This window comes from Triturus cristatus, chromosome 12 (genome assembly GCF_964204655.1).
Source record: "Triturus cristatus chromosome 12, aTriCri1.1, whole genome shotgun sequence".
NCBI classification, from domain to species: Eukaryota; Metazoa; Chordata; class Amphibia; order Caudata; family Salamandridae; genus Triturus; species Triturus cristatus.
In genome coordinates, this window is record NC_140595.1 from 427227206 (window position 1) to 427243709 (window position 16504).

Here is a 16504-nt window from a genome sequence, read left to right on the forward strand (position 1 = left end):
ACCCAATTGAACTCGGGCTCGGGTCGGCTGGGCTCGGGTCGGCTCGCTTTTTTTTTCCCCTTTTCTGGCGTCTGGGATCTTCACAGCATTCCCACAGCGACCAGCTCAACAGAAACTTTCTTCGTAGCTCGTAGCTCCTCCCCTCTTCCAACAACAGCAGTCCGGATAGGAGGATCGAATGGGAAAAATTCCAATATACGCCGGTAAGCGCCACGTTTAACTTTACCAATATGCGGTTACTACCGCGTAAAGCACCGCTGTTCCCACCGCCTTAAGCACCGCTCTGCACTGAGGATCAGGTGCCTCTGCCGCTGCCACTGGCGAGGGGGGCTTCAGTCCCCGTCTCCTGCCTCCTGTCTCAGTGGTTGCGTTGGTTGCGGTGGTTGTGGCTGGTTGCGGCTCGGCGGCGTCACGGTGGCGTTACAACGTTCACGGCCGGCCTGCCTGCTCACAGCCGCTCTCAACTCTGTGCTCTGTGCTCTGTGCTCCTCCTCTGCTCCTCGCAAAACGTGGAATGGATCCTGTCAACAGATTAGGATGTGCTCCTGGAGAGAAGGCATGGACAGTGGGAGGGTGGGAGAAGGCAGGGAAGAAAAGAGTGCTCATGCAACCCTCAAAAGTAAAGGGGCCAGTAACCATAGAAGGATACAAATGATGACATGGCAGTCATAAGGTGGGACTAACAGCCTACAATACAATCGGAAGGCAGCATTTACAAAGGACAAAGACACAAGCCAATGAAAAAGTGGGCGGGGGACTGGGCATGGCTTCTCCCCCGTACTCCAGTACCACAGATCAACCCCAGAGCAGGGCTTGCGTGCTGGCTCAGGGCTAGACCTAAAAATTATGTTAAATGAAAAGTTATTCTGGATTCCACTGCAAACCAGTGGAGTGCCTTCAAGCCTGGAATGATATGGTTATGTTACTGTAAGGGCAGGCACATCCCAGATACTTGTTTTGCACTAGTAAAAGTCTAATGATTAGTTTTTTTTTAGTAGACTGGCATGCCATCACCAGAGTTATTTGTTCTCTTGACAGTGCATTCATTTGAGGAATTAATCTTTGTGGCCAATTGAGTGAGGGCCAGGGGGTAGTTCAGACTTATAGCCTATTTGAATAAGGGAAATCCTTCCTACAATTAACACTACAATCCTTGCTTCTTTTTTAACTAAGAAATGGAAGCGGTTCCCGCGGTACAGGACCTCTTTCAATAATCAGGTAATTTTGATCCACAAACCATCAGCAGAAGCTATCCATCGATCTCCTTCTGACATTTACACAACCTACGCTCTTGATTTTTCATACCCTCAAGAGTACCACTTGATCCACACTGCAACTAAAATGCTAATTCAGGAGACAAACACCATGGCATCACACTAGACAGAAAAGGCAAGTTAACACACTGATGGAGCTAACAATTCACCTGGCTTATTCACATATAGATCCCCTCATATAAAAGAAACTGGCTCCCACAATTGTGGGTAGGCTGAACTTTCTATCAGCGGTCAGTAGAAGACCTCTCCATAAGTGCAAATAGAATTATTGCAGAGTAGTGGCAGAAATTAAACCCAAATAGAAGCAGATTTGAACCTTAAGAGCCTTCACCTGGTCAACAAGTTTCTCCCATGAAACCAAACTTTCCCACGTTAAGGATTAACCCACAGTACATCATTAACTTGGCAGCATAACGATTGCCTGTATCTCTATCAACCTGTATGGCTTGTTGTTTATAGTGGGAGACTATCCTGATGGGGCTATTAAATGATTCAGGATTTGGACAGCTCTCACTCACCTGCCATGCTGCCTGCTACACCGGCCTACAATGTTTTCTTAACTAAAAGTTTCATATATGTGCGCCACTGACTTCACCAAGCTTCCCCATGCATGGCTTCTTGAAGGATGTATGTCACTATCATGCATGCTGTAGGAAGGTGGAATCTGACTAATGGTTGCCCCCAACTTTTTGCCTGGTATCTGAGTGGTTTTTGACTAGTCTGGCTGGGATCCTGCTATCCAGGACCCCAGCCTATCTGCTTTCTCCCTAAAACTAATGTGAAGTACCCTAGGTACAACCCAATTAGATGCTGAGGATGCCCTGCCAGTCCCTTGTAGATGGTACCCTAGATACCCAGGGCATGGGTCCCTCAGTAGGCCTACCAGGGCTGCAGCACTTATTGTGCCACCCTGGGACAGCCATACAAACTGACACCACCAGACCACTACTGTAGTCTGGGTAAGGTGGTGCTAGCACCCCTTACAGGGATATAGGTACCCTATATCCCACCCCATTACAAAACATATACTCTCATAGGTCACCCCTATAGCAGGCCTTGCTAATCCTACAAGGCAGGGGGATGTATGACGTTACAACGCGTGCTGTTACAACGCGTGCTGTTACAACGAAACTGTTACAACGCAATTGGATTTACAACGCATGCCATTACAACGCAACTCTTTACATCGACTTGCGCTAGATGGCGTGCTAACATTAGAAAAGTGTAATTTACTATTCCAACTCCAGTCCACTTAACAGTAGGGAAGGTGTTGGGATAGTAAACTACACTATTTGTAATATTAGCACGCCATCTAGCGCAAGTCGATGTAAAGACTTGCGTTGTAATGGCATGCGTTGTAAATCCACTTGCGTTGTAACAGTTTCGTTGTAATGGCAGTGCGTTGTAAAAGTTGCGTTGTAAAGGTTGTTCCCCAAGGCAGGGTGCTGAGGTATGTGTGAGGGGGGACCCCTACGTGAGTAGGGCCTCTCTGCAACCTTCGTAAAATCATTGCTGGGTTGTTTGTAGCGTAGCCATACCATATACTCTCAACCGCATTATAAGTCTATTGCGATAACTTGAGAATGGCTACACAGAACCATATCGTGTTTGGTGTCAAACATGTAGGAATCATACCCCCAGTCCAGCCATGGGCATGAGGGTACGATTCCCCCCTGCTAGAGGGGCGATATGGGAAAAGCGGTAGAATTTGGACACCAATTTAAAAGTGCACAAGTAACACAAAATGGCTACTGCCCGCCACCTACACGACCCTGGCTGGCTGTTGCTGGGGAAAACCGCAGCATCGCCAGCTGAACAATAGGGTTCCTGTGGCAGGGAGGTGCTAGCATCTCCCCAGACAGGATAATGTGGATTGGAACAGGGTGGGTGCACCAAATGTCCTTTCAGAGTTGCACGTAGGCAGCTGCAGAGCCCTCATTCTGCATACACGGCTTGGAACCGGTTCAGGGGCATCGTGCCCCTCGCCCAGGCGGGAAACACACAAAGGGGAGAGGGTGTAGCCACCCTTTCCCACCTCACCTCTCATTGGTGGACACTACTCTGGACACTCTCCTAATCTTGGGGATAAAGGTGAATAACGTGGCCCCAGAGCCTCAGATTAATCTTGAACTTTACAGTCTTGACCTTCAACTTGCTGCTGCCCAGCTGACGGAAGAAATCTCCCTTGGGATAAAGGAGTTATCCCCCTGCTTGGCAGGCACCTGAAACACTGCAAGTGACCCGGTTGGAACCTCGCTGCTCCTACGGACTTCGATGACTTCCAGCACCCTTGAGGTGGGTTTCCAGCGCATCTAAGAGGCCAGTGAGTGTGCTCAACGAGTTTGGGCACCATGGACCGCGTGGGTGCCGAGATCCCCAATACCCCAGGACACCAGCCACCTCTTGCGTAGCACATGACCCTGACCAGTGGGGAAGTTGTGCTTTGGCCCGTTTACGAGCCAAGCATTCTACAGCAATTGTGCCAAAGACCAGCGCCCTAGCCCCCTCCGGTGGCTCGTGGGTGCCCTTTTACGCACTCCAAATTGCCACCTCCCGCGGTCCCTTGTCTCTCAACTTGTGGGCCCCAGCAGAGGTCTATTTCAACAATCAAGAGTTCCCCTGGTTGCTCCAGGACTGCTCCACAGTCTCCCCAAAGGAGACCTCTCCCAGACCTCGTGGGTCTGTACTGTAGCAGATTTGTTCATCTTGCGTGGGTTGCGGTTGCTAAGGCTTAGTGGATCCAATCCGGACACTAACACCGCAGCAACCGTCATCCGACGTGGGACAGTCGCCCTTCAGAAGCTGGCCTTCCTTGAAGCCTCCCGGAGCCCGTGGCTGCAGATCCAAGCTACACCACTTCCCACCTGAAGCACCCAACATCGAAGGGCTCTTTGCTTTGAGCCTCCTGATCACTTTGCCGTGACCCAGACTCTGTCCCCTCTGCTTTCAGGTTCTTCTCTACAATCTTCACATCTTTGTTCTTCACAGCATCATCGACACTTTTGGCTAGCAGCACTTTTGAACATTTTCCTATAGAAAATCAGCCCGCGACCCGACATCGAAAACGACCTATGCACCCGGCTTCCCTGGGGCAGGTAACAGTGGTACCTCGGTACTCTCGTGGTAGTGGGCTCCTCAAAAGCTTAAGTCTAAAGTTTTAACTTTGTACTCCTGCTAGAAGTGACTTTAATCTGTGTAATTTCAACCACGACATTCTCCATAGGCTATAATAGAGATCCCGATAGCAGCTATTTCCACTGCACGCGCCTCCCGTGGGTCCCCTTCCTCATAACCTGGGGTGGATTCTTAAGGGGCCAGCGATCCTAAATGCCCTAGGCATTGTCTGAAGAATTGTCGTGGTTCTTATACTACTTTTTTGATATATGGTTTGGTCCCCCCCGGGGCCCTGTGATTCCTGTGCTATTTATTGTGTTTATAAATGCTTGTTTGAATTGTAACTTTGCCACTAGCCTCATAAAGAGACTGTGGGATTCTGTCTAGAATAAATACATATATTTTATATATATACCTGTGTGGACTACTCTTTCATTTGGTTATTCAAGAGGTTATTATGGTAAAACAATAAGCTTAACACTCCTTCAAAACTTAGCCTGAAGGCTGCTCTCCACAGCTACCACTAGGATAGCTTTCTTTAAAGGTTGTCTTAAACCTATCATCAATAAGAGTCGAATTGGACTGGTGCAAGGTGTCCCTATAACTAGGAGACAGCATATACCAGGCCAACTTCTCACATTGGTTTGCAGCGGTTGGATTCAAACTTGCCATTGTTTTACCAGATAACAAATTGAATTTCTAAAGTGAACGCCACTAGGTACCAAAGGTACATATAAATTCAAGCTTAGAATACAATAAGTTCTACTGAACTTAGGAGTTGTGTGTAGAGGGTTTAGCACACCTTGACTACAACTCAAGAAAGGGTTCAGTAGGCCACACTTAGTGTAGGTAGATACACCACTATCACTACACTAGAAATATCTTTAGGTTCAGGTGCCCCTAAGGCTCTGGAAGGACCCCAAAGGGTCCCAGTCGACAAGTATGATCATCTCTCCTTTGCTGATCTTAGGGAGATGTGCACCCTTAGGAAACTTAAGACAAACAAAGGTGCCAATACCCAACGTCTCAGGGAAATCCTGCTCATAGCAGACTTTATGCAGACTTTAGGGTCTGGTGGGGTAGACAGGTTGGGTGGGCATCCATCAGAAGAGGACCCTCCAAGAGAGGACTCTGATGAGGACCAGGAAGAGGATGAAGATCCTGACCTGGAAGAACCAGACCACTCACAACATGGAGGTGATGGCCCAAAAGGCACTCTCTCCACCCCTAAAGGGAGAGTGGTGGATCCAAGTAGAAGGAACAGATCCCCCTCAGTGGGGTCCAACCATTCTAGGAGATCCAAAAGGACCTCTGCCTCTCCTCAGAGGAGAGAATCCTCCCAAGAGAGGAAATGCAGATTGCTCCAGTTTGAGCAGGCAAAGCTACAGCTCAGGAGAGAACAGTTAGCATTGGACAGGGAGTCCCTGGAGCTTCAGAAAGCTTCAAGAAAGTGGGGTCTAGAGACCCCTGGTGGCAGTAATGAAACCCCTAGAGTTAGAGAGAAAGTCCCTGAAAATAGGAACCTCCACAAGATTGTGCCCCCCTATAAGACAGGGGATGATATCCACAAATGGATCTCTGCTCTTGAGAGGGCCTGTAAAGTACAAGTGGCTCTCCTTTGCAGACAAAGGTAGAGACAAGCTCCTCTCTGTAAAAGAAGAGGATGAAGATGATTATTATATCTTGAGAGATGCTTTAATAGATGGGTTTGGCTTAGCCACTGATCAATACAGACTTAAGTTCAGAGACACCCAAAAAGCACAGGATCAGGATTGGGTAGACTTTGTGGATTGTGCTACCAAGGCATTGGAAGGTTGGTTAAATGGCAGTAAAGTAAATATTTATCAAGGATTGTATAATCTCATCATGAGGGAGCAGATTCTTAATAATTGTCAAAAACAACTCTTACACCAGCACCTGGTGGACTCTGATCTGACCTCTCCCCAAGAATTGGGAAAGAAGGCAGACAAATGGGTCAGAACCAGGATCAGGCCCAAGAACCAAGGTGGTGACCAGAAGAAAGATTCTACCAAGCCCAAAGAGAAAGGTGGGGATAATAAAACAGAAAAGTCCTCTGAAGGGCCCCAAAAACCCAGTGCTGGGGGTGGGTCCCAAAATCCTTTTTTCTTCTAACAAGAAACCCTATTGCCATGTGTGTAAGCAACTGGCCACTGGAAAACTGACTCCAGTTGTCCAAAGAATGGCAATAAAGAAAATGTTCCTCCCATTGCAGCTCCAACACCTCCTGTTGCTACTAGTAGTAATCCCCCAGGTGGTGGGAGTGCACCCAAAAACTTAGTTGGGTTTTCTTGGGGAACTCAGGTGGACTCTGGCCTAACCGGGTCCCCTACACAAGCAACTCTAGTCTGTGATGGTGGCATGGGGTTTGCCAACTTTACCATGAGTCCCAGTATCCTGGGCAGGTACAGACAAGAGCCCATGATCAATGGTCAGAAGGCTGTGGCCTACAAGGACACAGGGGCTAGTGTCACCATGGTGACCAAGAGACTAGTGCCCCAGGAACAGCTTTTACCTGGGTTTAGCTACCAGGTGACCAACGTTGATGGAGTTAGGACAGACCATCCCATGGCAGTAGTAAATCTCAGCTGGGGAGGGGTCACTGGCCCAAAGAGAGTGGCAGTGTCCCCAACCTTGCCTGTAGATTGTCTACTGGGGAATGATCTGGAAATCTCAGCCTGGGCTGAGGTAGATCACAAGGCCTATTTGACAATGGTAGGAATCCCTGAGAGAGTGGATGAGACCCTGAGGGCCTCACCTCCACCCCAGGAGAAAATAAAGGGAGTGAAGCCTGAAACTATGGATCACTCCACCCAAACAGAGAGCATAGGGGGTGAGGAACAGCCCTCCCCCACCAGACTAAAGGTAAGGGTCATGTTTTTCAGGGAACTGATCCTGCCCCTTGTGAAGTAACTGCCCCAGAAGTGGACAGGCCTGGCCTGGCCACCTCTCTGATGGCAGGGGATCCTTCCAAGGTGGTACCCAGTCTGGAGCAGGTATCCTGCCCCTCTCTACCCTGCCTCAGTCAGCCCAGGGCTGCAGAGGTCAGGGAGGTCAGTGGACCCTTAATGGGCCCCTGTCCAGAGGAACCCCCTCATCAGCAGATTAGGGACACCCAGCAGAATAGTTTTAGCCAGGTGAATATTCCTCTACAAACTGAGGGATCCCCCTTACCCCTAGGTATAGGTACCCCTCAAATGGATGATGTTGAGCACAGGGAATCCTGGGGCATAGTTGCCCCGAACCTTCCAGTGCCCTCCACTATTCCAACCAAAGGGATCCAACCCCCAGCTGTAGGCAGCCAGAAGTTGACCCTTAGGGCCAGATATGACACAGTCATGGGCAGAAAGGCTTCCATGGTGACCAGTGATCTGAGGAGGTTGAGACCACCCCAAATAGAGCCTCACTTCCAGACTCAGACACCCCACCAGCCCACCTCTGTACCAAAAACCAATACAGGTAATTCCCCTAGACTTTGGAGAAACTCTAGAACCCCTTGGTGTAGGATTTCCCAAGTGGACCATGAGACAGGGAGCAACCATACTAGTGCAGGTTCTTCCTTATATGGCCACTCAGGAAATAAAGGCTTATCTGGACAAGGTTAGCCTTATCTCCTTTTGTTTGGGGGGGGGGGGGTTATGTAGGAAGGTGGAATCTGACTAATGGTTGCCCCCAACTTTTTGCCTGGTATTTGAGTGGTTTTTGACTAGTCTGGCTGGGATCCTGCTATCCAGGACCCCAGCCTATCTGCTTTCTCCCTAAAACTAATGTAAAGTACCCTAGGTACAACCCAATTGGATGCTGAGGATGCCCTGACAGTCCCTTGTAGATGGTACCCTAGGTACCCAGGGCATGGGTCCCTCAGTAGGCCTACCAGGGCTGCAGCACTTATTGTGCCACCCTGGGACAGCCATACAAACTGACACCACCAGACCACTACTGTAGTCTGGGTAAGGTGGTGCTAGCACCCCTTACAGGGATATAGGTACCCTATATCCCACCCCATTACAACACATATACTCTCATAGGTCACCCCTATAGCAGGCCTTGCTAATCCTACAAGGCAGGGTGCTGAGGTATGTGTGAGGGGGGACCCCTACGTGAGTAGGGCCTCTCTGCAACCTTCGTAAAATCATTGCTGGGTTGTTTGTAGTGTAGCCATACCATATACTCTTAACTGCATTATAAGTCTATCGTGATGACGCGATAACTTGAGAATGGCTACACAGAACCATATCGTGTTTGGTGTCAAACATGTAGGAATCATACCCCCAGTCCAGCCATGGGCATGAGGGTACGATTCCCCCCTGCTAGAGGGGCGATATGGGAAAAGCGGTAGAATTTGGACACCAATTTAAAAGTGCACAAGTAACACAAAATGGCTACTGCCCGCCACCTACACGACCCTGGCTGGCTGTTGCTGGGGAAAACCCCAGCCTCGCCAGCTGGACAATAGGGCTCCTGTGGCAGGGAGGTGCTAGCATCTCCCCAGACAGGATAATGTGGATTGGAACAGGGTGGGTGCACCAAATGTCCTTTCAGAGTTGCACGTAGGCAGCTGCAGAGCCCTCATTCTGCATACACCGCTTGGAACCGGTTCAGGGGCATCCTGCCCCTCGCCCAGGCGGGAAACACACAAAGGGGAGAGGGTGTAGCCACCCTTTCCCGCCTCACCTCTCATTGGTGGACACTACACTGGACACTCCCCTAATCTTGGGGATAAAGGTGAATAACGTGGCCCCAGAGCCTCAGATTAATCTTGAACTTTACTGTCTTGACCTTCGACTTGCTGCTGCCCAGCTGACGGAAGAAATCTCCCTTGGGATAAAGGAGTTATCCCCCTGCTTGGCAGGCACCTGAAACACTGCAAGTGACCCGGTTGGAACCTTGCTGCTCCTATGGACTTTGACGACTTCCAGCACCCTTGAGGTGGGTTTCCAGCGCATCCCAGAGGCCAGTGAGTGTGCTCAACGAGTTTGGGCACCGTGGACCGCGTGGGTACCGAGATCCCCAATACCCCAGGACACCGGACACCTCTTGTGTAGCACACGACCCTGACCAGTGGGGAAGTTGTGCTTTGGCCCGTTTACGAGCCAAGCACTGTACAGCAATTGTGCCAAAGACCAGCGCCCTAGCCCTCTCCGGTGGCCCGTGGGTGCCCTTTTACGCACTCCAAATTGCCACCTCCTGCGGTCCCTTGTCTCTCGACTTGTGGGCCACAGCGGAGGTCTATTTCAACAATCAAGAGTTCCCCTGGTTGCTCCAGGCCTGCTCTACAGTCTCCCCAAAGGAGACCTCTCCCAGACCTCGTGGGTCTGTACTGTAGCAGATTTGTTCATCTTGCGTGGATTGCGGTTGCTAAGGCTTAGTGGATCCAATCCGGACACTAACACCGCAGCGACCGTCATCCGACGTGGGACAGTCGCCCTCCAGAAGCTGGCCTTCCTTGAAGCCTCCCGGAGCCCGTGGCTGCAGATCCACGCTACACCACTTCCCACCTGAAGCACCAGACATCGAAGGGCTCTTTGCTTTGAGCCTCCTGGTCACTTTGCCGTGACCCTCTGATTTCAGGTTCTTCTCTACAATCTTCACATCTTTGATTTTCACGGCATCATCGATGCTTTAGGCTAGCAGCACTTTTGAACATTTTCCTATAGAAAATCAGCCCGCGACCCGACATCGAAAATGACCTATGCACCCCTGCTTCCCTGGGGCAGGTAACAGTGGTACCTCGGTACTCTCGTGGTAGTGGGCTCCTCAAAAGCTTAAGTTTAAAGTTTTAACTTTGTACTCCTGCTAGAAGTGACTTTAATCTGTGCAATTTCAACCGCGACATTCTCCATAGGCTATAATAGAGATCCCAATAGCAGCTATTTCCACTGCATGCGCCTCCCGAGGGGTCCCCTTCCTTATAACCTGGGGTGGATTCTTAAGGGTCCAGCGATCCTAAATGCCCTAGGCATTGTCTGAAGAATTGTCGTGGTTCTTATACCACTTTTTTGATATATGGTTTGGTCCCCCCCTGGGGCCCTGTGATTCCTGTGCTATTTATTGTGTTTATAAATGCTTGTTTGAATTGTAACTTTGCCACTAGCCTCATAAAGAGACTGTGGGATTCTGTCTAGAATAAATACATATATTTTATATATATACCTGTGTGGACTACTCTTTCATTTGGTTATTCAAGAGGTTATTATGGTAAAACAATAAGCTTAACACTCCTTCAAGACTTAGCCTGAAGGCTGCTCTCCACAGCTACCACTAGGATAGCTTTCTTTAAAGGTTGTCTTAAACCTATCATCAATAAGAGTCGAACTGGACTGGTGCAAGGTGTCCCTATAACTAGGAGACAGCATATGCCAGGCCAACTTCTCACACATGCCTTTACCACGCATGTAATACCACGCCTTTACCTTTACAATGCGTTGCATTACATTGTGGACGTTTACCACACATTTTTGTGATGTGGTGTGTGTGTGCGTATCTGTATGTGCGCACACACACACACATATATTCATAATATATATGTATAAACATAGGTATGTGTGTGTGTTTGGGTATAAACACATATATATTTGTATTTTTTTGTTGCATCATTTGCCTTTTACTTCTTACACCGGGGCTAATCCATTGTTCTCATTGGGTCACGCATTTACATCCACCACTTCTTGCTGACTACTTGCATTATGCCTTGGACAGAACCATGACGCAGCATGCAAGAGGGGAACTTTGCAGCACACTATCCTGCTCTTAAATGGCATGCTCTTTGACTAACAACGAGAAGACTGATGCCCAAACTATGGTAAGAAATGTGTAAGAATATAAAGAAAATACTACAGGATAACTCTTTGGTACAAGGAAATATAGAATGCACAATAGAACGACATCCCCTTTTAGCAACTGTGAACAAAGCAAGAGGAAAATGTAAGTAAAACGTGTTCTTCGGGGGGAGGGGGAGGGATAAACAATTATTATTCCACATGCAAGCTCCCATAAACCTCTGCATACAGCACAATGTTACTGCAGCATAGCAACTGATGAAGGTGTTCTTCTGATGATATCCACGGCTGTCAGATCTAGATTGTTAGTAAAAGAGGGTAGCTGAGGCCGTGTGTTTCTTTGGTGTTACCTACTACAAGTTAACCTCTTCGGTGCCTGTGACGAGCTGGACTCGTCATGGGCCGCGGTGGCGCTGTGCCCATGACGAGTCCAGCTCGTCACAAACCCCGCCCGCTAATGTAACGGCCGGCACAGGGCGGGGAAAGGGGCGGGCACCGAAGGGGTTAAGAGTGTCAGGTTTATGAATTCACTGGTGGAACCATTGATGGAGGGTGATTAGGATAGGTTCCAATGACTTAGTAGCTGCAAGCATATCAATTGCCGTTCTGTTTTATGTATGTCTTGCTTTCCTGGAAACGAATAGAGGTTTGAGGGCGGCATCAAATGAATTGGGGTCTCCCTTGTGTCTTCAGTCAATAGAATCACTGAAAGACTACTTCTTAAAAGCCTTTTGCTGGTACTAAGCGCCTAATTACGAGAACGGTGGTCTATAGCAATGCCGTACTCGCAGTGGTGGTCCGACCACTGCCACACTGCAGGCCCACACACGCTGTTACGAGTGTGGCGCCACAGGACCGCAGTGCCCGCCGAGGATCCAGGATCCCGCAGCGGTCGTGCAGTGGTCAGGAGCAGGAATATGCTGGTGGTGCTGCTGCGGCACCACTGAGCATTTTCTGAGTTCCCTGTCCACCGCCCTTTTCACGGCGGTGAGCCCACCATGAAAAAGATGGCGGAGAGGCAACTAAGGGGCCCTAACAGGGCCCCCCGCCGCCCCTGGGCCTGGGAGTGAATGCAGTGGGGCACAGTTCCCCCTGTAATTGCACCCTTGTTCCTGCACGGTGTGGTATGCATGCCACACCGTGCAGAAACATGCTGCAGGCGCTGTCATGGTGGCATGTTAGGCTCTCCTAGGAGCCCAACCGCCTACCTCCATGAGACCGGCGCAGCTCTGCCTGCCTGACCAGAATTAAACTCTTAATCTGGCAGGCGGGTGCACCACGGCGTTGGCAGTCCTCCAGCGGATAGCATGGTGACGGCACCGCTGGAAGACCGCCAAAGTCGTAATAAGGCCCTGAGTCTATTTCTAACAAAAACCTCTAAATTTAGTTCGGCTTGAGTTGTCGTATAACTGTACACATGTTCTAGATTATTTGAATAATAAGGTATTATCTAAGATCTGCCTCACTGACATTACAAACGTTTCTCTCTAGGCGATGCTACCGATGAAGAGAAACAACTTAGCAGAACATTGATGAAGTATTGGGCCAACTTTGCACGAAATGGGTAATACAGCGTAGCACATTTTCTAAAAATTCTCACTCTGAAGTCATTGTCCCTAATTGAGGAATTAATGCCATTTTAATTTTGTCTTCAACAGAAACCCTAATGGTAACGATTTACCCGAATGGTTTGCCTATGACGGCGCAGAACACTACTTTGAGATAAATTTGCAGCAGAAAATGAAGAAACAACTGAAAGCTCACAGAATAAAATTCTGGAGCGAGATTTTGCCCAAAAGAATTGATGCAGTAACTAAGGAAAAGAAAGAACACGCAGAATTGTAAATAGCTATATCTAAACAGTTTAAATAAATGATGTACCTGTTGAGTAGGGTCCCTTAAATAAAATAAATGTTCAAGTTCATGAAAATAGGGAAGATTTCTTAAACATAATAAAGGAGATAACTTTATGAATTTGCTTTCGACTGCTCCTTCAAGGACTTTGGTACGGAATATAGCACTTTTTGTGTGCATTTGGCGCAATTGTCATTACAAACGATTGTGTATACATTTTATGATAAAAATTATAACATCTGCCATCAAACACTACCGGATGCAGCCAATAATCCCTGGGTAACGCTACTTATTCCTAATCTAATTTTCACTGTGGTGGACGATTCTGACTGAACATCTAGGGGCCCTATCTGAGATTCACAGTACACAAGTGGATGATGGTACCTCGACATGACTGCAGCATATTTTACAATGTTTTTTGCTGGTACCTACTCTTAATGTTTTGTGAAGCGGTAGTTGACTTTCTACAAAGTACATTCCAGTACTTTTCACTCATGAACCAGAGGCCATTCCCCGATTTTCTATCGCCTCACCTCCACGTCTGTGTACCCCTTTATGGTTAGCCGTGCCTTGCTGTGTTCTTGTGCCGAGCAAGGGCGTAACACAGGCCCCCGCATCCCCCGCGGAGCGGGGGGGGGGGGGGGGCGAGCAGCAGGGGGCCCCCTCAGCACAGTACTCGGGCTAATAGCTCGGATTAAATCCGGAGCGGGGCCCCCTCTGTGTGCATGGCAGGGGGGCTACCTCAACTTTCGTTACGCCACTGGTGCCAAGCTACTTTTTACTCGCCTTTGTGGCGCTGTTAGGCCTACTGTCCGGTCCCTCCAGAGCCGCAGCCCATTCTTGGCCCCGTGCTGGCAGTATCCTTTCCGCTTATTTCGCTGGCAGTCAGCAATCGCATAACATATATTAAGAAAGGCTTCTACCGCTCTCGAAAGGAACAGTAAAAAGATATATGGCCCTAGCAAAGAAAATCTATCTATACAGCACTTGTACTCTGCATGGCTACCCGTGGGCATCCCAGCACTGATAGTGCAGCACAGAAACATCAGAAGAGCTTTAATGTTTTGTTTCCACAATTGAAGGGAGGTGTTTTGAAGCATTTCCCAGAAGGAAAGTAGCCGATTTATGGAGCGTAGCGAGAGGGGGAGGCTGTTCCATAGCCTAGCCACATTATATGAAACAGAGCGCCCTCAGAATCTTTCCCTTCTGACTTTGGGTATCTTGGCCAGGTGTGCATTAGAGGATCACAAGGTTCTTCGACGGGTGTAGGAGGAGAGCAGGGAATGGGAGATCAGTGGTCCTTTATTTGAAAGTGCCCTGTGGGCAATGCAAAGGATTTCAAACTAAGCCACAGGGAGCCAGTAAAGGGAGTCCAGGGCGTGTCGAGCGGATTGGTGCCTGGGTATGTTGAACAGCAGTTCTGTACCACCTGGAGTTTCCTTGTTGTAGCCTTTGGGGCTCCCAAGTAAAGGGAGTTACCCTAATCCAGGCAGTAGAGAATAAGACCCTGGACTACTAACCTCTTTGCAGTAAAAGGGATAAGAGGAATAATTTTTCGGAGATTCCTGAGAATGCAGTGGCTGTAAGCTTCATTGCCTGCCGGCCAAACTTGAAAGATTTAACCAGCCACATGCCAAGGCTCTTAATGGCTGTTTTTGGAGGTGGAGGACTACCTAAACAGCTCAGCCAACCAAGCTCAGACACAGGTTTGGGTTGTTGCCTAGGATCATAAGCTCAGTTTTGTCTCCATTTTGTTTGAAACAGGAGCATTCCATCCAATTAGCCACCTTCTCGAGGCAGGGCCCTAGAGAGAAGGGGGGAATCTTGATTGAGTCAAGGAGAAGACCAGTTGTGTATTGTCTGTGTATGAGAATATTGGGATCCCATAGGGTAAGACGAAGTCTGCAAGTGGCTTCATAAACACATTAAACCGAGCCAGGCTCAAGAATGAGCCCTGGGGTACTCTGCATTTTCAGAAGAGGATTTCAGATGCACAACCTTCTTCAAAGACCTGAAAGATCCTGTCTTCACATAAGGACTTGAGCCAGAAGAGGGCTCTTCCAGATATTCCTGCGCTCAGGAGTCTGGGTGCAAGAATGTTGTAGTTTACTGTGTCGAATGCTGAGTTTAGGTTGTGCAGCATAATAGCTGCTGAACTTCCCCGATCAAGCAGTCTTTTGGATTCCTCAACCACTGCCAAAAGAGCAGTTTCTGTGCCACGGAGGGGCCGAAATCCAGTCTGGGTGGAGTGCAGTAATTGTTGACTTTCAAGGAATTCCGATAGAGTCTGATTGGCATTTTTTTGTAATAGTTTACTAATCCCTGGGAGGAGGGAGATGGGGTGAAAAGTTTCTAGAACTGACGGATCCAAGTTGGGCTTTTTCAGAAGGGTTTTTACCGTGACATGTTTCCATGCCAGTGGAGTATGTCACATAGTAAGAGAAAGGTTTTCCAATTCACGCAGAGAGGGGAGTATCAAGTCCGCAGCTCTGGCTAGAATTCGTGAAGGGGCCGGGTCATTGGAAGATCTTGATTTAACTTGATTCAGGACTTCTGTGAGATTGTCTAAAGTCAAGATAGGGAATTCCAAGAGCCTGATATGATTATGAAGCGCCTGGTAATTGTTAAGGCTAGGAATTCAAGTAGGCGAGCAATGGTGAAACATGTCATAGATATCTTGGATTTTCTTGTGAAAAAACCTAGCCAGGTCATTACACCATGAGGATGTCTGTTCCAGATGGGGGCAGGAGGAGGAAGGCTCTAGAAGAGTTTTTACACTACGAAAAGTTTCACGTGGAGAGTTGGCAGCATGAATGATTTTTTCCTCAAAATAGGCTGCTTGTGCTTTTTTCATTTCAGCCTGATAGCCTCTAATAGAGTCTCTATATATCTATTTGCTTGTCTCCCCATGGTAATTTCTCCAGGTCCTTGCAGCCTGTTTGGAAATATGTTTCAATTTCCGGAGATTAGGAGTATGCCAGGGTGAGGTTTTACTTTAGCTCGCCTGATGAAGGGATTTAGAGGGATAACCTGGTTGAGGGTAGATTCAATCCACTGAGAGGACTTTCCATTAGCTAGGGTTGGGTCTAGATCTAGAATAGGTCTGGAGTCTATGAGGGCTTGCTTCCATTGCTCCATAGGCAACATGGAATAAGGTCCGTATTTCCAGCTGATTGGTTTCGGGTTTAGGGGAGACAAAGGAATTTCCAAGGTAACCGGGATCAGAAAGTGATCTGACCATGTTGCAAAATATATAAAATATCTTGAAAGATCACCACTAACGTTTTAGTTACAGCAATTTTCATTTTGCACCCCGAATAAAAGTAATCTGGCTTTTAGTAATGTTCATGCAAGAAATGTTGTACTCTCTTCTTTCACCTGTTAAATGCTGACACCAAAACTTGGAAACAGTTTTCACCTCCACTGTTAACTATTTTTTGCAGACGTTTCGTGAAAACTGAAATC

The 16504-nt window shown here is 48.2% G+C and overlaps 1 protein-coding gene across 1 annotated transcript in view; it reads left to right on the plus strand.

The window, feature by feature from the left end:
- LOC146776058 (cocaine esterase-like) overlaps positions 1–13155 on the plus strand; it is a 605874-nt gene extending 592719 nt beyond the window's left edge. Inside the window, exons 13-14 of the mRNA XM_085638256.1 lie at positions 12677–12749; positions 12844–13155. Coding sequence (XP_085494382.1) covers positions 12677–12749; positions 12844–13030 — 260 coding nt within the window. The 3' untranslated portion in view covers positions 13031–13155. The remainder of the gene's footprint in view (positions 1–12676; positions 12750–12843) is intronic.
- Positions 13156–16504: the final 3349 nt, after the last annotated feature.